Below are 25,258 nucleotides of genomic sequence, written 5' to 3'. Positions count from 1 at the left end.
CGATTAACTCGAGTAATTCGATTAGAAAAAGCTTCCAATTTTGCTGCTTTGAGGATTCGTTTAGTTGGAGTGGCGTTGTAATGGTTTGTTTTGTAAGGGTTTGCATTTATTTTACTGAATTGGGTGAACAGTACTAGGAGTGGGAACCTCAGGGCACGATACGATACAAGGCTCACAATAACGATTATCTCACGATACAGCGATTATCGATGTATTGGCCAGAAATTTGAGACATGATATTCTACGATACAACTGTTGAAAAAAAAAAAAGATATTTCATTATAGCAAAAATACTGTATAAGTCATTTATTAAACAGTGACACCTTTTCTGTGCAACATTGCTGTAAAATATAAATCTACTGCAAATTGTGTATCTGCACCAGGGGTCGCGTTAACCGAATATTTTCCGTCGTTGACCGGTTTTTTAAAACGGTGACGGAAAAAACTGAAGTCCATCCATCATTTTGACAGGTTGCAATTCACACCCCAGAACACCGGGTGGCGAGTGAGCATATTGATTAGCGATTGTCTCTCATGATGCATGACGTCGTTGGCCTTACTCGGAAAAATGTCAAGGCAACTGAGTGTTTGCCTGGCACGGCCAGACTGTTCTCCCTGTATTTTTCAAACACTGAGAGAAAAGTCTGGGACATAGCCTCTCGAGTAGGTACAAAATCAATCGACAAATCAGATTTGTTTATTTGCGTGACGTCTTCTTCACGAGCAACGTCACTCTTGCGCACCGAAAGTCGTCTCTACAGCAACACGGATGGATAACGGGAGAGCCGAGAATTTGCTCCTATCCGCGGTAAATTCAGTTTTAAATGAGCTAAAACACATCGACACGAGACATTGACAACAGTCTGTCTCGCGCTAGCCATGTTGAATAAACTCCATTCTCCTCGTGTTTACTTCCGCGCACAAGTCCCTCGTCCTGCCCTCGTCGCTTTGCTAACGGCAGGTCTGCCCGTCGCTGATTGGTGCACTCCGCTGTCTGTTTGCCTCTTGTTAAGCTTGTTCGGACAGAATATTAATTAAAAATGAATGAAAACTAAATACTATTGAATATGTCATTATTATCATTTTAAAAATGTAAGTGACAGGTAAAAATAGATTATGACCGGATTTTATGACACTGTCAGTCAAAATGACAGACAACGAAAAAGTCTAGCGCAACCTCTGATCTGCACATATAGAGGAAACAAACCACAACCACTGATATCTCTTGGAGAGATCATGATGAATTGCATCCTTCATTTCTTTGAAGTTTTAAATCTTTTAAAAAGAAAATTAACAGTGCTTTAGATGTCAGTCAGTAGTTGAGCTTGGAGTGGGGCAATGATAAAATGGGTGGGTCTTTTCTTCGTTTATGACCTTTGTTGCCAAAAGCATTGGTTTGGGAACTTCCACCATCTGCTTCAACATTTGAGATGTCGGACTCAGTCAGTCACATTCTTCCTCACCTTAAAAACAACAAAATAAAACAAAAAATATTAGCTACTTAACAGCTTTTGAGTTGAAATCCAAATATTTTTTGTGTTGGAAGTATTGAGTGAATTAAAAAATATGAATTGAATGCATAGAAATTAAAAATGTAATAATTACCCATTTTTAATATGTAGGCTACATTAATTATCATGCACATCACCTCTTCACGTCTTCGAAGCTATTCAAACCATTTTTATAGCTTATTGTATCAAAATGGCAGTAATAACAGTTTGTGTAGTAAACTAGATGGAAAGTGGTTCTCAAATAATATCAAATCAGGAAATTCATATAGGCCTTTTCGATATTCATTTTCATCAACTTTAGGGTCCTGGTTTATTTTACGGTATATCATTCAACACCAAATGTCATCAAAATAATACATGTAAAATAAAAAATCAATTACATTGCAAAACTTTCTTACCTCAAGTGATGAAAGCGAAGCAGTGAAGAAATCCGGTGTCCACTTCGTCACCAGCTGCCAGTGAACCTTATTTTTATTAGACAATTCTTGCATACAGCAAAGCCCTTGTTCACCTTACTTCCTTTCTTGTTGGTGTAAAATCTAAAGTGTGTCCACATGTGTGATTTGTAGCAATATTTTTCTCACTTTTTTCTCCACCGTTCTTATGAAGCTTTTTTATTTTTTTCAACCCACTTGGAGCTTCCTCTCTTCTTCTCTAGACGACTTGTGCGCACTTTACCTTCACTGCCACTCTTGAGTGCCCCTAGTGGACCGCCAAGGAATTTCTCAACAAACATTGAGCAGTTTACAGCATTCATACTCCATTGTATGGCCAATATGTCAAATAAAAGTATCGATACTTGGCGGTAGCATATCGATAACCAATCGGGTTGCAAAATATCGCGATATATCGCTGTATTGAGATATTGTCACACTCTTAGTGAACACACTTCCCTCTAGTGTCAGTAGTGAGTATGACATAACTCAGCTAACATACATTGAGCAAATAAGTATTTAGTCAACCACTAATTGTGCAAGTTCTCCCACTTGAAAATATTAGAGAGGCCTGTAATTGTCAGCATGGGTAAACCTCAACCATGAGGGACAGAATGTGGAAAAAAACAGAAAATCACATTGTTTGATTTTTAAAGAATTTATTTGCAAATCTACTACTTTTAGCGGGACAACGCGCCTACGTGACGTGCGTCGAGGAAGAAGTAATAAAAAAAAAAAAACCTTACTGCAGCCGACAGCCGTTACAAACTGCGCCGACGTTGCTAAAAACTACGCCCGCATGTTGCTAAGGTGGTAGCATGTAGTGTCTGATGTGTGTCATAGATATCACATACGTGTACGTAGAACTAGATGCGAAATGACCGACTCGGCGGCGGTAACAAAACAGCCGCCATCTTAAAGCAGTACATTTCTCAGCGCTCGTAAATAAGATTAACGTTACGTTACTGTCATTTGCTCAGGGTGGTTACAGCAGGAACTTTTCATTTAGCGGAGGGCTAGGTTTCTATTCATTATGACCACTGTCGATGCGTGGCTAACTCTTACATACAGGCTTTATTTAATCTGTGAAAACAGCGCTGTAGCGTTATTAGGGTGTAAAACAAAAACTTAATAATGCTAAACAGTCAATTTTAGCTTAGTAGTCATTGCTGGAAAAAACACCAAGTAGCACTGGTGCCTAATGTGCTCCAATACAGCACATCATTTATTTTGTATACTGCAAAAACTCAAAATCCTATCAGGACTGACTAGAACTTATAGCTTGACATAAGTGGAAATTCAATTGAAACACGTGGGAAAAACACCTAACTTTTAAGTGATGTGTTTTATCAAGCATAATGACATTTTTAGGTAAGACATTTTTTATAAGATCTAAAAGTTTTTTGAGTGAAAGCAGTGAATTAAGTCTTTTTTTTTTTTAAAGTCACATTTGAGATGCAATTGTTGGCTGTTTTCAACAATGTACATTGAAAATAAAGACATTGATTGACTGAAAATGGTTAAATATTAGATGAAATGTCTTGTTTTCTCATCTATATTTATAATTGCTCTTTACCTAAAAAAAATGTTTTATCCGATTACTCGATTAATCAATACGATTATCAGTCGATTACTCGATTACTAAAATATTCGATAGCTGCAGCCCTAGTTTGAATGATTTGTTAAGAGCGTTGTAAATAAAACACTGGCATTTTATAGCATTTAAGCTAGCAGACGTTTCCTTTGCAAGTTAGCCTATTGTTCTTTGGTTGTACATAGGAATGGAAAAACCGAGGCTTTCCGAAACAATGAACCACTTCTGAGACAATTGCCCTAAATTGAATGAGTTTCGAGGCGTTTGACACATTGCAAGAGCTCCATATACTGGACAAACGGTGCACGTTTCTTTTTAAAACTAAAGTTGTCAAATTGCCGCAGCATTGCATATCGTCAATAGATTTAAGTGGATGTCGTCTATTTCACCCGTGGGATTGTGTCGTCATTAAGTGTGATTTACACAATTAAAGTTGACCTTTTTAAGCCTGTGTCATTGCTTTGTCTGTGAAGATGTGTTCAAAGCAGTATTTGTAATACACGACAGTGCTAGTCTTGTAAGTGGCTCGTCCTAGATGTCAGGGAGTAACTCTGTATTGTTAGTTTTTTTTATAAATATTACAGTACAGTAAACACAGTGCTTGGGAACAGGTATATTATCTGTTAGGGCTGGGCGATATGGCCTTAAGTACGTATCACGATAAATTGAGCAGATTTACCTCAATAACGATAAATGACGATAAATTCGCCCAAGCAAACTGTTATATAATTTGAAAATTTGAATCAATGCATGGAATACAAATTAACAGTTTCTCGTTAAATTTATTTACCAGCTTTCAATTTAACAATTGCACATGCAGTCTAAACATTAAGTATTAAAAAAAAATCTTGTAAACAATAAGAATTCTTGTGTGAACATTTATAACAGCTTGTATGACTTGAAAAATATCATCACTTGAATTTCATTAAATTCATTCCGCATTGTTATACACTAGATAGTGGCATACGTTTAGATATTTAGAATAGATACAAATACGACACATCCACCCGCCCCCCAGAAATTATACTTAATTAAAAAATAAAATGTTTCACAAACCTTTCCTTTCTTTTATTCGGCTCAATTATTTACATCTTATGATTTTGGAAATCCTTACAGTATGCAATAAATAATATTCCTGTTCCCAAGCACTGTGCTTACTGTACTGTAATTTTTGCAAAAAATAAACAATACATAGTTACTCCCCGTCATCTAGGACGAGCCACTTACAAGACGAGCACTGTCGTGTATTACAAATACTCCTTTGAACACATCTTCACAGACAAAAGCAATTACACAGGCTTAAAGAGGTCAACTTTAATTGTGTAAATCACACTTAATGACGACACGATCTCCTGGTTGAAATAGACGACATCCATTTAATTCTATTGAAGATATGTAATGCTGAGGCAATTTGTCAATTTTACTTTTAAAAAGAAACGTGCACTGTTTATCCAGTAGATGGGGCTCTTGCAGTGTGTCAAACAGTGATTCAATTTAGGGCAATTGTCTTAAAAGTGGTTCATTGTTTCAGAAAGCCTCGGTTTTTCCATCCCTATCTGGAACCCGTCAAGAGTTTACTTAATGTCGGGTGAAAGTTTGGCGAAGCTAACTTAAGCCCGACTTCATCCCGTTTACTTGTAGCGTTAGCCGCTAGCGTTAGCAGCTAGCGTTAGCCTACCGGGCTTCTGTTTGATTGGCTTCCTGAAAACCATGTGACTCCAAACGTAAGCTCACTGTCTGCTTTCTTAAAGGGGAATGAACATAGCCGAACAACACAGAGTCAAAGCGGGATGAAAGGACTATATTTTCTTCCTTTATTAAATTACCGAATTTACCGACATGGTCAAAATTACGTCGGTCATCGTGAAGAATTTCGGTAACGGTAAATTTTCGGTTTACCGCCCTGCTCTATTATCTTTTGCATACTATAAGGATTTCCAAAATCATAAGATGGAAATAATTGAGCTGAATAAAAGGAAGGAAAGGTTTGTGAAATATTTGATTTTTAAATTAAGTATAATTTCGGGGGGGGGGTTATGTCGTATTTGTATGTATTCTAAATATCTAAACGTATGCCACTATTTAGTGTATAACAATGTGAATGAATTTAATGAAATTAAAGTGATAATTTTATTGTCACTCCTGACTTTAAAATGAGCAAATGTTTGTAGCACTCGCGAAAATTCCTCCTCTTAAAAAACCGCCGAATAACGGTGTTATTCTGCCAATTTTTATTGCGTTCCCACCAATTGAGCGGGCGGGCTCCCATCGAGTTTTCATTTTCCTGTGGAAACTGTGTGACTCGCTGACACATCTGTGACGTTCGAGGCCTCGTCAGCAGTGGTCACGTGATTTTTGGCTTGCTCGACGCCATTTTCAGAACATTGCTTTGACATGCCTCTACTTCAATTGCTCGAATCAGATTCGAGCAGGAAGTCTTGAGCGTCCCATCTCTAGTTGTATAGAGATCTTCATTTATTTATTTATTTACATTATATTGTTTGAGGCTAAGCTCAGGTATTTAATTTTTTAAAGGCATTTATTGCTCTTGTGAAATAAATTTGCAATTCTGCATAGTTTGAAAAAAAAAATGTGGGAATTTTATTTTGTATTCACATTTAATGCTCTTTTGAATGTATAATCACAGCAAGCCTTTGTTTTACATCTTCAAAAATGTATTCTGAAACGCATCACATGTTTCTAATCTGATTACTCGATTATTCGGGCTAACTAATTGATAGATTAATCGATTACTTAAATAATCGATAGCTGCAGCCCTAGATTCTACCTAATCCACAACCTTAAGAGATAGATCGCTGCCAGCCCTCCCAGTCAAAATGGATTGGAAACCTATCGCTGTCACTGGCGGCCAATGAATTAATTCATGAAAAACTAAGATGGTACAAGAGTAGTTTAGGTGTTGTAAGTGGTAATATGCCAGAGTTACAGTGTGGTAGATGTATAAACTAGGGATGTGCCGATCGATATTTTTGCATGCCAGTACGAGGCACCTGGTTATGAGGATCTGCCAATACTAAGTCCTGATCTGATACCTCAGAAATGTATTGAGGAGGGGTGAAAACACATCCAAATGCCCCTGCCCCAATTGGAACAACGTTATCCCGACATTATAGCCATATAAAAGGGTTATCAGTACAGCAGTAGTTTCAATAAAAGGAAAAAGAAATCACAACTAGTGCTGCAATGATTAATCGATTAACTCGAGTAGTGCTACAACGATTAATCGATTAACTCGAGTATTAGATAAGAAACAAAGATTTGCATGAAACTTTGCTGCTTCGAGTATTCGTTTAATTATTGTGGCGTTGTAATAGTTTATTTTGAAAGTGTTTGCATTCAGTTGTATTGATGTGAGTGGATACACTGCCCTCTAGTCTGCCTCATTTCACATGGCTGAATCCAGCTGCTCCATGTTAAGACCAACATAAGTAAAGTTTTTGTTTGAGCTAATGTTTTTTTTAATGCATTCGTAATTTAGTTCATGGGTATATTTAGCTGTTTTTGTGGGATTATGTGTCCGAACCATTTGTTAAGATTATTGTGTAAAAAAAAAAAGAAAAAAAAAAGAAAAAAAAAAAAAAATTTAAAGTTAGCGTTTTATAGCATTAAGCTAGCGGACTTTTGCTATGTAAGTTAGCCAATTGTTCTTTTGTTGTACATAGATCCTGATTTAATTATTTTTTTATACCGTTCGAGGCTCAGCTCAGGTATTTTTTCATGTTCCTTATCCGATTACTCGATTATTTGACAAATTAGTTCATCGATTAATCGACTACTAAAATAATCGATTGCTGCTGCCCTAAACTCGAGTATTGGATTTTAAAAAATGATTCGAATTAAATTTTGCTGCTTCGAGTATTTGTTTAATTAAAGCGGCGTTGTAATGGTTTATTTTTAAAGTGTTTGCATTTAGTTTTATTAAGTTGGATAGTGGATACACTGCCCTCTAGTCTGCCTCATTTTACATGGCTAAATCCTGCTGATCAATGTTAAGACCAACATAAGCCAAGTTTTTGTTTGAGATCATGTTTTTTTTTTTATGCATTCGTAATTTAGTTTATTGGTATATTTAGCAGTGTTTTTTGGTGGGAAAATGTGTCTGAACCATTTGTTAAGCGCATTGTAAAAAAAAAAAAAAAAAAAAAGCGTTAGCGTTTTATAGGATCTAAGCTAGCGTACTTTTGCTATGTAAGTTAGCTATTGTTGTTTTGTTGTACAAAGATCCTTTTTTTTTATTATTATTTTTATAGTGTTTGAGACTCAGCTCAGATATTTTAATTTTTCATGTACCTTTTCTGATTACTCGATTATTCGAACTAACTAGTTCATCAATTAATCGACTGCTAAAATAATCGATAGCTGCAGCCCTAATCACAACCCACCACCCTTTTTTTTTTTTTTTTTTTTTAAATATAATAAACTATAAAAAAGAAGTTGGTCATACATTGTGATAAATTGAGGTACTATCTTGTTTGAGATTTTCTACACTTTTTTTCTGTTGCTGGGGATTTTCTCTTTGTACGGCAAAGTTTTTATTTTTTTTGGTCGTGTAGTATCTATTTATTTGCAATATCCTCATTCCACTAGATTATTTTGTTGCTTGAACCCCTTAATTCATTCCCTGCCATTGACAGTTATAAACATCAATTAAGAAGGCTAGCATTGAGTGATCCTAATTCACTGCAATTGTTCCTTGTAGTCGTACTTACAAACAAAAATAAACACATTTTATACACCTGATTCGGATCCTCAGAAAATGGCATAATCAGCCCCGATTTCCAATCACGGGGTCGAATCTGGAAAATCCTTAGTAAAAACAGCTATTTTTGAGCAAAACTGATTCATTTATCACTGTCAATGGCAGCCAATGAGTTAGCTATAAGAAAGCAGATATTTCTGATCATTTATGCAATTCACGATCTTGTAACCACGCCCGCCAGAATAAAGGCTCCCTTCAGTTCGAGGATAAATGGGACCTGATGCGTCCCATCGTACTAAAGCTGTTACGGCAAGAGTCGGTCACCAAGCAACAGTGGTTCGACCTTTTCTCGTGAGTTACGCCTACGAAAACAAAGTACTTTAATGCAAACTCGGGATACCTGACACTTTCCATTTGTGCAGGGACGTTCATGCCGTCTGCCTATGGGATGACAAAGGTCCCGCTAAGATCCACCAGGCCCTAAAAGAGGACATTCTCGACTTTATCAAACAAGCACAAGCAGTAAGGCTGAGATTTTAATGGTTTATCTCATTGAAACTTTTGAAGGATACTTAATTTAACGTGTACTGCTCTTGTTTGAAAGCGGGTGCTAAGTCACCAGGATGACACGGCACTGCTGAAGGCCTACATTGTGGAGTGGAGGAAATTTTTCACACAGTGCGACATTCTGCCCAAACCTTTCTGCCAGCTGGAGATAACGTTGATGGGAAAGCAGGGGAGCAACAAAAAGTCAAACATGGAGGACAGCATAGTCCGCAAGGTGAGAAAACGAGGGCTGATTGTAGCGGGTTAAGATGCTGACCCTTGCCTTTTTGCAATCGGCAGTTGATGCTGGACACGTGGAACGAGTCCATCTTCTCCAACATTAAGAACAGGTTACAAGACAGCGCAATGAAGCTGGTACACGCCGAACGGCTGGGTGAAGCCTTTGATTCACAATTGGTCATAGGAGTGCGAGAGTCCTACGGTAAGGAACATTGTACTACCAGGGTTGCCAGATGGGAATGACAGTCTCCAGCCCAATCACACCTTAAAATCCAGCCATTTCAATAAAAGAAGCCTTAATTACCGTATTGGCCCGAATATAAGATGGCCCTGATTATAAGACGACCCCCTCTTTTTCAAGACTCAAGTTTGAAAAAAAGACTTTTTGAACACCAAATTAATTTTTATACAGAAAATTATTACAGTACATCCTAAACAAATGATTATAACAATATATTTGAGAGCAAAAGCTATTGCTAAGCTATGTTATTTTGCCTCATTCAAATCTTAATATATGAACATTTAAATATGTTAACTAAAGTGCAATCATTCGTAAATTATTGGCTTCTGGTTTTTGAAATGTAAATAAACCAATCTATTGTCAGGGTACCCGCGGGTTATTAAAAGTATTAAAAAAGCATTGAATTTAGTTTTTCATTATTAAAGGTATTAAAAGTATTAAACTAGCTGTCGTAAGTCTGGAATTTTTTCACCGTGGTTTTAATTTTGAAGAACATCTCAGTGCAACCTAAATTATATCTGTGACGAAGTTTTTTTTTAATCCATAACGAAGATGACGCGTAGAATTTTTACGATGCACTGCACTACAAATCATAATGCACCTCGTGCGTGCGCGCTGTTAGCATCATTAGCATGAACATCACAACAGCAGGCAATCGCACAGTACTGTGTGCTAACGTAAGGAACTGCTCAGATGCCTTAGTTGTTATGTTTGACGAAAGCCTCAACAAGACAACCAAGTCCAAACAGTTGGACCAGCATGTGAGGTATTTGATCGGCGACCAAGTCGCATCCAGATACTTTGGGTTGCAGTTTATGGGTCATGCGAAGGCAGTGGACCTGCTTAACATTTCAAAGTAAGTTGCCAATTTCTCTAATTAAAATGTGTTAGATGCAATAATGTATTTCTGCACGGTTTGCCTTTCGAATGAATGTGAATTTCGTAGTTTTAACTCAAGAGTTAGCCATGTTCAATGGGGTATTGGCAGGTGCACTAGCCTTAGCATGGATAAACCGGAGTCGTAGATAACAACTGTTTTGCCGAAAAATAGCCGCCCCGCGTGAAATGTCCCCCCTGACGGGAACGCCTATTTATAACGCTTTACTGAGCGTTTATTTTATTTTATTTATTTGCTTATTTGTTTTATTATTGAGCGCCCACACGTCACTCGTACAAACAGCTTTTTCTTACCAAACGACGGACATGGAAACGATTTTCTTGTACCGTGAATATGTATTATTTTACTCTGCTTGAACTAATAAATGTCATACCTTTGTGATTGTCATTGGGATATGGTTGTGAAAACCTGTAGACTAATACATTTCTGTTCAAAGATGGTTATGTGGCCCAGTCCACGATTTGTTACTAAAATACAGTACTACTACTTTGTGTAATTTATTTATTTAAAACTGATTTTACAGTCGTAAATCCATTCCAGTAATGCGTCCATGAAAACATTTGATGTTTTCACCTCAATAAAGCGTTATAAATACCGTATTTTTCGGACTATAAGTCGCGTTTTTTTTCATATTTTGGTTGGGGGTGCGACTTATACTAAGGAGCGACTTATGTGTGAAATTATTAACACATTATGATATAATTTCACATGTTATTTTGGTGTTTTGGACTGATGGTTTTGTAAACTTGTTAGCATGCTATAGTTATCTGAATAACTCTTAATAGCTATGGCCACGTTCGCGTTCTGCCTTTGGCAATGTATGTTCAATTGTATTATTGACTTTTTTATATTGAAATGGATGCATTTAGTTTGTGGCGCGTTCACGCCCACGTGGGAGCGCACTCGCACTTGTTTACGTGAAGAAGAGCGCTCTCACGCCAGAAGAAGACAGCTACATAGCTCTGAGTGAGTGAGTGGGCGAGTTAGCAAGAGAGAAAGACGGCTGCGAACCTACGTTCATTGTTTATGCTTTTAAAATATCTCTACAGAGGCAACGCCTGCGTGTATCATCTTTTCTGTTGTTGTTGTGTGTTTTCCACCCGCGATCGGACACTTAGAGCCAGTTGTGTGGTTGTTTGAACGGTGTGCTAATGCTAGCGAACGCATGCTAACCTGTTACGTTATTGCTGTAATAGTACCTAATTATCATTTATTTACGTTGATGTGAACCTGTTTGCTATCGAGGACCAAATTGATTCAGCAAATTATGCGGACGTCCAGCATTGTCTTTTTGGAGTTCGCTGTATATAGCCAGGACCGAGCAGTAGCGTCCTGGTGAGGACAGTATATTCGCATTTCGTTGTTCATGCACTGTACACTGTACATTTATTCAGCATGTTGTTCTCTATTGTATTTTTATATTAAATTGCCTTTCAAGATGACATATCTGTTCTATGTGTTGGATTTTATCAAGTAAATTTCCCCCAAAAATGCGACTTATACTCCGGTGCGACTTATATATGTTTTTTTTCTCTTTGTTGGGCATTTTATGGCTTGTGCGACTTATACTCAGGTGCGACTTGTAGTCTGAAAAATATGGTAAGCGTTCCCGTCAGGGGGGACATTTCACGCGGGTTGGGGGACATTTTTCGGCACAACACCACTATCACCCTCAGATACACAACATTATACACAATATTATTGGAACGAGTGCGGGGTAACGTTGATCTGAATAACATGGCATGGTGATAGGCAAATTATAATGTAGGTGATAGTAAAACACCTCCTGGTATATTTAAATGTTTTTCTTGATTGAATAAGAGTATGGATTTTCTCTATCTGAATAAAAGAAATGTCTTCAATAGCTAACAAAGGATTAACATGTGTTTTGTATACTTGTAATGTGATTAGAAAAAAACAATTACCAAGGGAACTGGTCATGTGTAGCTTTTTTATTTTGTGGTAATTAATGGTAAACTACTGCCATTTAGTGGCTGTTTTTTAAACTTTCTCTGCCAATTGCGAGATTTTCCCAAGCACTTTACTGTTAAGGTGACCAACTTGACAATCACCAACCTACCACCAGTGTTGTTAATAACGGCGTTACAATATAACGGCGTTACTAACGGCGTTATTTTTTTCAGTAGTGGGTAATCTAATTACTTTTCTCATCTTGGCAACGCCGTTACTGAGGACGGAAAGGCATGCGTTACTATGCGTTACTATATTGGTCGAAAAGTCTGAGGGAGACGGACTCACCGAGACGACAGAGCAGAGCAGGAGTGTGGAGGAGGCAAGAAAGTGGTGACGCCGAACAAACGCGATGCTAGGTAGCTCCAATAATACATGTTGTAGCCGATAGCCTTCAAACTACGCCCGCATGTTATGGTAGACATGGTAGATATCACATGTACTGTATATAGATATAACTAGATGCAAAATGACAGACGTGGCACTAAATGCGTTAGTAGACAGCCGCCATCTTGAAGCAGTAGACTTTTTAGGACGGCTCTGTTGTAGAGAACCTTCCTAGCGAACCTAAGTAACTTTTTATATAAAATACTTCTAAATCGGCAAAATCTTGACTTGAATCTATCTTTAAATGATGAAACAGTTTTAAAATTTTCATATGTCGAAAGTAGAGAGAAGGGAACTAATGCAATCATGGGAGCAATTCTAACAACTTTTAACAGTTGATTCAGGGTAAAGAGTAAATTAGGGTAAAGAATTGGGCTCGGGCCAATTGTACCAAAAACCTTCACAAAAAACTTCACATAGTGTGGCCAATGTTTTTTTTTTTTTTTTTTTTGGAGGGGAAAAAAAAAAAAAAAAGTAATTATCACCAATTACTTTGCCAAGTAACTAATTACTCTTACATTCAGGTAATTGAATTACTAACGCAATTACTTTTTGGGAGAAGTAATTTGTAACTATAATTAATTACTTTTTTCAGTAAGATTAACAACACTGCCTACCACCTTGACTAGGTCCTCTTAAAAGGGAAACCTGTTGTATTGCAAATGTAATTTCTGAAGTTGCTTTACAAAAATAGTGTAAAATTCATTTTATCCTGGGAAAAAAAATCTGAAAGACCTTATATTTAAATGTGTTTTAATTGTATCTTCAGTAAATGTGCATTCTTTTTTCAAACACACTTAATAATTGTAATTGAGGTTAAATTTGATGTTCAGTGCTTTATTTTTTTAATATGATTCAATATTATCTAAATAATGGGTGAGAGAAAAGTATTAATTTTCAGTTGAAACAGCATTAAAAAAGGTCTTAAAAGTCTTGAATTTAGATTTATCAATCCTGGGAACCCTGATTGTGATAAAACAACAAAATTGGAATATCTGTATTAACCATCTAAGTGAAGTCTAACTGTAACTGTAGTCTTGAAACAAATCTGAATGAGGAAAAACATTGCAATAAAATAATGAGAGGAGCTGAGATTTATAATGACAGAACATCGCTTCAATGAGATCTGGCGCCATCTAGCGTTGTGAATGGGTAGAGTAGCTGAGTGCTGTCATGACAGAGCATCGCTTCAATGATATCTGGCGCCATCTAGCTTCGTGAATGGTTATAATGTCTAGACCGCGAATATAAGACGAACCCCTCTTTTTCCGTTTTATTTCAATGCAAAATACACCGTCTTATAATCGGGCCAATACGGTACAACTTCATTGAACATTTCCATTATACAGCTTGATTTATTTTTTTGTATTAAAATCGGAAAACAAATAAGTCAACAATGTGCAGTTTCGCCAGTAAGCATCATGGGAGGAGTAGTAGTTCTTTTAAAAAAAAAAATAAAAAAGGTTATACATAATACACATAGCATTAATTGTTTTTTAACGCTTAAAAGTCACAGGGCACGCCTGCGCGTCCTCAGCGCATGTAGTCTTTGAAACCCCTTCAAGTTTTAACTACGTCACCCATGTGCCGCTGGTTGGTCTCATTTGAAAGTGCGGAAGTTGAGGTTTACTCTCGTTTTTATTTGAAGTCAATCGACCAAGTAAAACGTGAGATAATGCCATTTAAGTTTTATAGTTTTATTGTCCTCTCAAATAAACATTAAAACGCTGCATGGATCATTTGTTTATGTCCATATTTCCATCATTTCTTGTCCTTTTCCAAAACCGAAAGCATTCGTTGAGCATGTTTGGTTGTCAATAAGACATCAATATTACAAATTTTGACAAAAAGTTTAAGGAATTTTTTGTCTTTATGGTCCCAAAATGTTGATTCATAATTGGTCAGTGAAGAAAACAACAATTTGGACATGAAGTTCAAGGTGTCCTGAAAAAGGAACCAAACCAGGCCATTGTAAACAATTCTTTCTTTGAAATATAAAGGCAAAGGCATGCAAAATCAGACAAAAAAAGGCCCGGACCTTAAAGGGTTAACTAGGGTTGTGACACTATATCAAAAAGGTGATTTATTGCAATACTTTGTAGCCCTAAAGGTTAATAATATGCTTCCACCATGAATCGATATATTGTCTTAAAAAGGTGTCACTGCATTAAAAAACAGGAACCAACAGGTTGCTGCCAAAATCTTCCATTAGAATAGTGTCTACATTGGCTTACTGGCTGCCATTGACTGTGCTAGACATCCAATTCATGTTGATTGGATTGGATGTCTAGTGCCATCAATGGCACTGAAACCAGAGCATTCACAGCCAGTTTTTTGTGGGCATTTACTGGTCACTTCCTGATCATTTTAGGGCATTTACAGGTTACGTCCTGTTGATTTTGAGTCACTTCCAATTCATTTTGGGACATTGTTGAGTCATTTCTTTTTCAGTAACCCAAAATCAACAGGAAGAGACCTGTAAATGCCTTAAAATCAACAGGAAGTGACCCATACATGCCCCAAAAGGAAGTGACTCAAAATCAACAGGAAATGATGTGAAATACCTCAAAATTAACTCATTGGCTGCCATTGACGGTCATAGACGTCCAATCCGTTTGAAGTGAGAGGGATGCCTGCCACCCTCCCTGTTCAAATGGATTGGATGTCTACTGATAAACTCTTTCTAATTCACAGCACAAAGATGAAAAAAGGTTGTTTTTCTGTTATTACTTATATAATAAAATATTTCCTGACCAATGTATCGCTAATTGTTGTATTGCCATATCGTGAGAACATCGTCATTGTGAGCCTTGTATCATATTGTGAAGTACCCAGAGGTTCCCACCCCTATTATTAACCGTATATTTATCCATTAGTAAACATTGTAAATACATGTTCGTCAGTAGACAACATTGACAACATTTTCCCAAAGTACATTTTGCGAAAAGGATTTCTATTGAAATTCATGTCAAAGTCCACCTGTCTTAAGGAAATGATTTAAAAAAAAATAAAAAAATTAAAAAAGAAAAATAACAGAACAAAACCAAAAAAAATGACAGTGCATCTAACGTATTTTCAATGTTCAATTTTGGGGTCCCTATGAAATAGCAATTTTTTTTCTAAAGTAGCCCAAATATAATCAACCCACCAAATGCATTTCTTTCAGCGGGAACCCACTAAGGCTGTCCCAAACGACTATTTTTCTCCCGATTAGTCAGCAGACTTTTTACTAATCTAGCAATTAGGTTTTTATTGACACTTAATAAGTCACAAACACATTTTGGAACACTTAAATTCTTTATTAAAGTACAAATAAACACGTAAATAACAATGATAAATCACAAACAATGAGGTCAAATGCTGATAGTATTAACTAGTGCAAAAGAATGGAATGTAAACAGATTCAGAACACTGACTTCGCCTTTCCATCATGATTCAAAACAATTCCCAAAAAATGAATACAATTATCTAACATTAATATTATAGTATACTCATGTATATATATGTATTAGTATTATAATAATTACATAACAACATATTTTATATAAAGGGTGTCATTTTAAAGCTATTCCTAATGTAGAATTCGAATTCTGAAGTATGTGAGATTAACTCCAAAAATTGTTATTTATACGTTGAACATGACGTGCTTTTATTTAGAAATATTCGCCGGAAGTACGTTCACTAAACTGCTAACCGTAAGCTTAATGCTTCGCCAGAAAAATACACTTTTCGTTAGAGATGCCGATCGATCGGGTCCGATCACGTCATTTTCAAAGTATCGGAATCGGCAAAAAAATATCGGACATGCCTTTTTTTTAATACATACAGTGGGGAGAACAAGTATTTGATACACTGCCAGTGGGTTTTCCCATTGGCAGTGTATCAAATACTTTTTCTCCCCACTGTATATATTAGTTTAGGCTTAAGGTAGGGTTATCAAATTTATCCCGTTAACGGTGGTAAAAATTTATCACGTTAAAATATTTAACGCAATTAACGCATGCACTGCATGACCCACTCACGCATTGTCGCATGCAATCTGTAATGGCGCCGTTTTACATATATGTAGAGCTAAAAGGCAGCATAAAATGAGTAGAATGAATTTTGGCAGCCTTTGGAGCCTTTTTTTAATTGGCTAAAGCCTTACACTCCCTCTCCCTACGATTAGAAATATCGTGGGAAGCAATGTTGGGAAGAAAGGTAGAAATTGATCTTTTACTTAACACCCTATGTTATTTCCCAACGCAGAGAAGATATATCAATTGGTACCACTACGCACAGTCATGGTTGCACTTCCCATCATGCATTTGGGCAGAACAGTTAAATGGCTACAGTATCATTTACTGAAAGCTCAACAAATACACTAGATGGCAATATTTAGTCACAATATACAAAGTCACATTTATCCTTTAAGAATTACAAGTCTTTCTATCCGTGGATCTCTCTCACAGAAAGAATGTTAATAATGTAAATGCCATCTTGAGGATTTATTGTCATAATAAACAAATACAGTACTTATGTACTGTATGTTGAATGTATATATTCGTCCGAATTTTATTCATTTTTTTCTTAATGCATTGCCAAAATGTATATGATCGGGAAAAATTATCGGGAATGATTGGAATTGAATCGGGAGCAAAAAAAAAGCAATCGGATCGGGAAATATCGGGATCGGCAGATACTCAAACTAAAACGATCGGGATCGGATCGGGAGCAAAAAAACATGATCGGAACAACCCTACTTTTCGTCATTGCATGTGGTGTCGGTAATATTTTTTTTTCTTTCATTTTTTCGTTTGCAAATGCTGTGTTAACCAACCATTTTTCATGTTTGAAGTGTCACCTTTTTTAACCGCAAGTTTGCATTTTGGAGAAAACTACCAATTTTTTTTTTAGCAGGCTAAAGTGGTTAGTAGGTTGTCTTTTTTTTCCCCATTAGCTTCAATGTAGCAATGCTAACGTTTACAGTGTTTAATATAGACGTGTTTACTTATTTTGTAAGTCTGATCTTTAATTCTACGGCGTGTTGATGACCAATAAACATCTGTGAAAGGAACTGGAGTCTCATATGCCATTAACACGCACTGTACATGCACGCACAAATGTATGCACGCACACGGAAACGCAGCCGTGAAAATTACCGCCCTTATTTTGTATTTATCGTGCAATACATGGAATTATTGCATATCGCGACAGCCTTAGCATCTTCAATAAAAAATGTTGTTTGTTAGTGAGTTAGTTAGTCAGATGGACTTAAGTTCTGCCAGCTTGTTGTCTCCTGTCGTCCTTCAAAATTACAACTATGTGACGGCGCTTTAGGTGTTCATTCACGGCTTACGTGCAGCCTGGTATGCAAGCTTGGCTTTGAAGAGACAGGACACAACAGTGAACCGTCATTTGTTCCCTTGAAATAAGTCAATGTTTTGGCCACTCTGGTGCGCGTTATTGGCTTTTCCGCCATTTTCAATTTTCCACGCATATGTTTTGTTTAACCCTTCATTAACCGTCGATGGGATGTTGTGCTCGTCGACGTATATACGTCATCAATGACATTGACTAGTCGGGACAGCTCTAGAACCCAACCAATCTGGCAACACTATGTATTACATTGCTACCATTTAAAAACCAAGTACTGGCTGCAAAATAATGTTCTCTCTTCTCCATTCTCTTTGACCTTGTAGTGAATTTATGTTCAAACCCCGACGACAAGCTCCAGATTTACAGGGACAACTTTGAAAAGGCCTACATGGACTCCACCGAACGCTTCTACAGAACGCAGGCCCCCGCCTATCTTCAACAAAACGGCGTCCAGAATTATATGAAATATGTGAGTGCGAGTCATAATTGAATAGCTGACATTGAAAAGTTGGATTGAAATACTAATAAAACATCAACATGTGCTGGATTAGGCCGATTCCAAGTTGAGGGAAGAGGAAAAACGTGCATTACGGTATCTGGAGACGAGACGAGACTGCAACTCTGTGCAAGCAGTGAGTATTACATTCTGATCCATAAGAACGAGCACTTTTGCTAGTGAAGGGATTGGGTACGTTTACATGGGTAGTTTTCCTCAATCCGATTGAAATTAATCATATTAAGTGAATCGGATTTGATCCGTAAATGGTGGTACCTCGACATGCGATCCTTACAACATCCGACGTAAAATTTGACTCGTCATTTGTCTCGACATATGACGACGACATGCTCAAAATACGACGATTTACAACACCGTCACGCCGCGGATTTTCTTGTGAGAAATTAACATGGGTCCCAAGAAGGTTGGTGCAGGTGAAGAGAAAAGGAAAAAGGTGAAGCTTACATTGAAATTAAGATGGAAATAATGGTATATATCTACAATCTCGGGGGTCGTCATCCAACCTCCGTTTGCCTGTCTTAATAAGTCAAGGTGACAATTCTAATTATTGTAGCATTGGCAAGAAAGTCGCCAGCTTCGTCAGGTTTTTATTCAGTCATTTCAGAACTTGTGCAACACAACATGGCTGCTGTCCACAATAGCCGACGCCAACAACAACAGAAGATGAAAAGAGAAAGTAAAAACTTCCCACTCTTCTACACCCTTCTCACTCTCTCGTCAATGACACGGTGCGTTCAGGAATAGCATGCAAAACACAACCGCCACATTAGAACCCGATTCGGTACATTATCATTATTATTATATTATTATTCCGATTTGTTTTTATAATTTATTTGTCTTGCTATGCAGGGTTTCTCCTAGGCTTTTTTCAAGCTGTGGTGGTGGGCTGCATCGGAGTCGGACAGCCTCACCATGTGGTACCACGGCAAAATTGCGTCATATCATGACAAATGAGAATTTTTTTTCACATTTCTTTTCCGAAGAAGAACCATTACAAATATCATTTGAAATATTTCATTAGCCAGGTTAATGTCGTAGCTCTCAGCTACTGTACATATATACGTAAAATGCGTAGCTGATTACAGCTACGTTACCCTACATAATAATATGACTTTTTTTCTTGTAGCAATCATACGACTTACATCTCCTTACAGGCCCTAATACGTACTACATTACCACAACAATAATAGTCCTTATGATAAAGGATCCATTTCAAGGAGTAGGGGGAAATTCTACTAGCCGTGTAAAGAGTTTTACTATTTTCGGTGAGAAGGTGAATAGTTTTTTTGTTGTTGTGCATAAACTGCATTTCCACACAAACGTCCATCGAGGTACCATTTAATTTAGTAAGGAGAGCTATGAGAGTCATTTTTTGAGTGCCGCAGAGCTCACGAAACTTGATTGGGGGAAAAAAAAAAAAAAACAGCATTTATGAAGGTTTGGTCAGCCGTTATTGCCCTGATAGGACAGATATCAGTACGCCTGCCCCTCTGCTATTGGATTCGTTGTTGACGTTACCGCGGTGGCACTCTGTAAATAGAACAAGGCTCTATTTTGGGCCCCGCCAAGGCCCAAATTCATTCAAACTTGACGTTCCGTCTAAGACTGCCGTCCACCGATCACTTTCGCCGAAAAGTCTGATCCAAAATACTGTTATACCCCATTTGGGGGGAGGAAGGAGAGGAGTTGGTATTGGCTTACCCACTTTATACTGTAATACCCCATATGAGGGGAGGAAGAAGAAGAGTTGGTATTGGCTTACCCACTTTATTGTGGCAACCATAATAAAGAAAAACAATAACAAAATAATAGTGAGCTACCGCTATCTCGGCCATTCTCCCATTCCTTCTACTCGCTTGCCCCTTCATCACAGCTCCCCAGTCCGATCGTCTCTTAAGGGGGGATCGCTTAGTTACGGACATTACAATACACAATGAATAGGTAGCCGCTGAACCCTTCACACTAGGCTGCCGCTAGTTTGAAACGGCCTTAAAAAAAACATCTAATTTGCAAGGCGTGGCGGCTTTTATTTTGGTGTGGCGGTGCACCACAATCTGTCATATGTAGGGGAAACCCTGCTATGTGTAATTGCAATTTGTTATTATACATGCAGTACTTATGAAGGATTTAGCGTAGGCTTTTGGGTTTGGAACAAATTAATCAAATTATATGTAATAATGTAATAAATAATCTAAATCCCGCTCGACATACAACCATTTCGATTTACAACTCAGGTCCTGGAACGAATTAAATGTGTATGTAGGGGTATCACTGTACATGAAGTTTAAATAGAGATTCCTATTTAATCCACGTTTGCATGGCCCCAGCTGAATCCGTTTTTTTTTTTTATGTGTGCATTACGTTAGAAGAGAAGAGAAGAAGAGGTGCACTTCCTGCTTTCTGTTTACCTCTTGCTCTTACATTGTAGGAGCGCATGCGCAAACCGAACAATCTGGTCCACTCAGCAGTTTAATGGCATGGAGCGGCTTATCAATCGGCATAGACTCCTCCATCAGACATTTGTAATTGTATTGTCCTCTCAATCGGATTATAAATAGGATTTTTTGACCCATGTAAACGCACTCGTTGACGGCCACTGATGGTGATGGACGCCCAATCCATTTGAAGTGACGTCTACTAGTGCCACATGATCGGACGTAAATGAGTTTAAAAGTTACATTCTGTTCCCCAGTTAATGGAGTGTTGCGTCAACGCTCTGGTAACGTCCTTCAAGGAGACCATCCTGGCCGAGTGTCCGGGCATGATCAAGAGAAACGTAACAGAGAGTGAGAACTCGCTTTACTTGGGCGCCAGAAATTAGACCTGCCCAAAACCTGTAATCCGAGAGGATAAATTTGCTGTTTTTGCGCTCCAGAATTGCACCTGATGTTCTCGCTGATGGACAAAGTGCCAAGCGGCATCGAGCCAATGCTGAACGACCTGGAGGAGCACATCATGAGCGCTGGACTTGCCGACATGGTGGCCTCCGCCGAGACCATCACCTCTGTGAGGACCTTTCTTCTCTCTTTACACATATCCTTCGCCACAGTGTAAACAAAAAACACGTTATGTCTGTCTGATCAAGACGTGCACTTCTTTGTTGTCATAGGACTCGGAGAAGTACGTGGAGCAGCTGCTCACTTTGTTCAACCGCTTCAGTCGACTAGTGAAAGAAGCCTTCCAGGACGACCCTCGTTTCCTTACCGCAAGAGACAAAGTGAGTAACGTGTCGGCCTGTACAATTTTCCGAGTCAAAACAGCTACGATTTTGTTATCGGTGGTTATATTTGATGTTATATGACTTGAAATGATGAAATTAAAATTATTTAAGTAAATGGGACTTATGTGTTCAGGTGGCATGGTCGATGGCAAATTTGATTTGTTCTTAACTTCTCACCTCTTTGCAGGCCTATAAAGCCGTCGTCAACGATGCCACTATATTTAAATTAGAACTTCCTATGAAACAGAAAGGGTAAGAGATGAAGAGTTTTTCCAATCATGAACAAGTCTACATTATGTAACTGTTTTTACTTTAATGGCAGCGTGGGCTTGAAAACGCAACCCGAGTCCAAGTGTCCAGAGTTGTTGGCCAACTACTGCGACATGCTGCTCAGGAAAACTCCGCTCAGCAAGAAGCTCACGTCAGAGGAGATTGAGGCCAAGCTCAAGGAAGTGGTGTGTGTTTTTTAATAAAAATAAATGTATACACTGTAAATAAATGCAACTTACTGTATATTTGTTACGCTTAGCATAACTTATATACTTATTATAACTTTAAATTTTAAGTAAGCACAAGTCAATTTTCAAATTTTTAAGTACCGTATTTTGAGTAGGGCTACAGCTATCGATTATTTTAGTAGTCGATTAATCGATGAACTACTTAGTTCGAATATTGGAATAATCGGCTAAGGAACATAAAAAAACACCTGAGCTGAGCCTCAAACGGTATAAAAAAGAAATAAATGAGGATCTAAGTACAACAAAAGAACAATTGGATAACTTACATAGCAAAAGTAAGCTCGCTTAAATGCTATGAAATGCTAACTTTTTTTAAACAATGCTCTTAACACATGGTTTAAACATATATTCCCACAAAAAAAACGGCTAAATATACTAAATTACGAATGCGTTAAGAAATATCACAAACAAAAACTTAGCTTATGTTGGCCTTTACAGGCAGCAGCTGGATTCAGCCATGTAAAATGAATTATGTCATATATTCATTGTTGCCACTAGAGGGCAGTGTATCCAACCCAAATCAATAAAACTAAATGCAAAGACTTTCAAAACAAACCATTACAACACCCCTTTAAACGAATACTCGAAGCAGCAAAATTTAATTTGAATATTTTTTCTAATCGAATTACTTCAGTTAATCGATTAATCTTTGCAGCTCTAATTTTGAGTATTCATAATTCTTCAAGTTAACGGTGTTAACTTGATAAAAATCAGGTCTGCTGAGTTTTCACGTTTTGGGGTAAAACCTACATTTCTGAGTAAGCAGAAGTTGAAAAAATAAGCTGTGTTAACTTTAAATGTTAATTTGTGCTAACTTCAAAGGTTACGTCATGACAACTAGGCCTAAACTTCACTCCCAATGCCTTTAAGATTTATAGCTAAACTGCTTTGCTCACCTTTTTACACATTGCGCTGTCATTGAGGTGACCCAGGTTTGAATCCTGCTTGATTTATCTTAATATGTACTTAAAAGTACTAGTCCTTCTCAAAAAATTATCATATTGTGATAAAGTTCATTATTTTCTGTAATGTACTGATAAACATTAGACTTTCATATATTTTAGATTCATTACACACAACTGAAGTAGTTCAAGCCTTTTATTGATTTAATATTGACAATTTTTGCAAGAAAGTCACGAAAACACAAAAAATTAGCATATTTCATCCGACTCATCCGATTAACTCTGCCCTTGATAAAACACAGTAGACCAACACCAGCAGCTGACATGGCACCCCAGACCGTCACTGATTGTGGGTATCTTGAAATTGGACTTCAGGCATTTTGACTTTTCGTTTTCCCCAGTCTTCCTCCAAACTCTGGCACCTTGATTTCCGAATGACATGTAAAATTTGCTCTTATCTGAAAAAAAGTACTTTGGACCTTTGAGCAACAGTCCAGTGCTGCATCTCTGTAGCCCAGGTCAGGCGCTTCTGCCACTGTTTCAGGTTCAAAAGTGGCTTGACCTGGGGAATGCGGCAGCTGTGCACGGTGGCTCTGGATGTTTCTACTCCAGACTCAGTTCACTGTTTCTGCAGGTCCCCCAAGGTCTGGAATCGGCCCTTCTCCACAATCTTTCTCAGGGTGCAGTCACCTCTTCTGGTTGTGCAGCGTTTCCTGACACACTTTTTCCCTCCCACAGACTTCCCACTGAGGTGTATTTATACAGCACTCTGGGAACAGCCTATTTGCTCAGAAATTTCTTTCTGTGTCTTAGCCTCTTGCTTGAGGGTGTCAATTATGACCTTCTGGACAACAGTCAGGCCGGAAGTGTTGCCCATGATTGCGGTTTTGAGTCATGAACCAGGCTGGGAGTTTTTAAAAGCCTCAGGAATCTTTCGCAGGGGTTTTGAGTTAATTCGTTGATTCAGATGATTAGGTTAGTAGCTTCTTTAGAGTACCTTTTCATCATATGCATTTTTTTGAGATAGGGATTTTTGGTATTTCTTGATTTTTGGGGGGGGGGGCAAAATCATCAATATTTAAACAATAAAAGGCTTGAACTACTTTAGTTGTGTGTAATGAATCTAAAATATATGAAAGTCAAATGTTTGTCAGTACATTACAGAAAATAATGAACTTTATCACAATATGCTATTTTTTTTAGAAGGACTAATACTTTACCTGAGTCCATTTTACGTAAAATTCTGTTATCTTGAAATTAATTCAAATTAAATAATTGAGTTCATCTTACTTAAAATTGTGAGTTTTGTGCAATACATTGCATATGCAAGTGTTCTTTCAAAACTTGCAAATGCTAATTAAATGGTCTGTATTGAAATTTAAAGTTCTGCTAAACCCGCCCCACCACCCAGGTTAGAGAGTGCATCTAACAAAGTGGTACTTCACTCATTTCTTTTCCAATTGTGTGTTTTTTGCAGCTGTTGGTTCTGAAGTATGTCCAAAACAAAGATGTGTTCATGCGCTACCATAAGGCTCACCTGACGCGGCGCCTTATTTTGGACATATCAGCAGACAGCGAGATCGAGGAGAACATGGTGGAGTGGCTCAGGGTAAGATCCAATGTGGGAAAATCATGAAAAAGTCAGACATCTGTTACCCATCAACAAGGTTTCTCTATCACATCATTGATTCAAACAGGAAGTAGGAATGCCGGCGGACTATGTCAACAAGCTAGCCAGAATGTTTCAGGACATTAAAGTGTCTGAAGACCTCAACCAATCTTTCAAAGAAATGCATAAACACAACAAGCTGGCTCTACCAGGTAATTTACAGTATTGTGACCCCCCCGCCCCTCCTTTGAAGAACGCTGTTTGCAGTAACGATCATTAATAACTTCAAATGTTTGTTAACCAGTCACCATGTTTTTTTAGCTGACTCAGTAAACATCAAGATCCTAAATGCCGGTGCGTGGTCGCGGAGCAGCGAAAAGGTGTTCGTCTCACTGCCTACCGAGTTGGAGGACTTGATCCCGGAGGTGGAGGACTTCTATAAGAAGAACCATAGTGGACGCAAATTACATTGGCATCATCTCATGTCCAACGGCATTGTGGGTATCGTCACATTGGCACTGCACAACCCATGCACATTTCATTGTGTAGCAGTAACTTGTTAAGAAAGTGGCATTGAATGGTAAGACTTGTT

General features: G+C 37.8%; 1 protein-coding gene across 1 annotated transcript in view; it reads left to right on the top strand.

Annotated features, from left to right (window-relative positions):
* Nucleotides 1-25,258, top strand: part of LOC130906779 (cullin-5) — a 30,544-nt gene that overhangs the window by 925 nt on the left and 4,361 nt on the right. The window contains exons 2-15 of the mRNA XM_057821401.1: nucleotides 8,501-8,610; nucleotides 8,682-8,781; nucleotides 8,864-9,040; nucleotides 9,106-9,247; nucleotides 18,224-18,369; nucleotides 18,452-18,532; nucleotides 21,110-21,203; nucleotides 21,293-21,423; nucleotides 21,527-21,634; nucleotides 21,825-21,889; nucleotides 21,960-22,092; nucleotides 24,535-24,666; nucleotides 24,755-24,878; nucleotides 24,988-25,163. Coding sequence (XP_057677384.1) covers nucleotides 8,501-8,610; nucleotides 8,682-8,781; nucleotides 8,864-9,040; nucleotides 9,106-9,247; nucleotides 18,224-18,369; nucleotides 18,452-18,532; nucleotides 21,110-21,203; nucleotides 21,293-21,423; nucleotides 21,527-21,634; nucleotides 21,825-21,889; nucleotides 21,960-22,092; nucleotides 24,535-24,666; nucleotides 24,755-24,878; nucleotides 24,988-25,163 — 1,719 coding nt within the window. The remainder of the gene's footprint in view (nucleotides 1-8,500; nucleotides 8,611-8,681; nucleotides 8,782-8,863; nucleotides 9,041-9,105; nucleotides 9,248-18,223; nucleotides 18,370-18,451; nucleotides 18,533-21,109; nucleotides 21,204-21,292; nucleotides 21,424-21,526; nucleotides 21,635-21,824; nucleotides 21,890-21,959; nucleotides 22,093-24,534; nucleotides 24,667-24,754; nucleotides 24,879-24,987; nucleotides 25,164-25,258) is intronic.

This window comes from Corythoichthys intestinalis, chromosome 18, assembly GCF_030265065.1.
Source record: "Corythoichthys intestinalis isolate RoL2023-P3 chromosome 18, ASM3026506v1, whole genome shotgun sequence".
NCBI lineage: Eukaryota > Metazoa > Chordata > Actinopteri > Syngnathiformes > Syngnathidae > Corythoichthys > Corythoichthys intestinalis.
The sequence above is the reverse complement of the archived record's forward strand: the minus strand, read 5'-3'. Positions and strand labels throughout refer to the sequence as shown.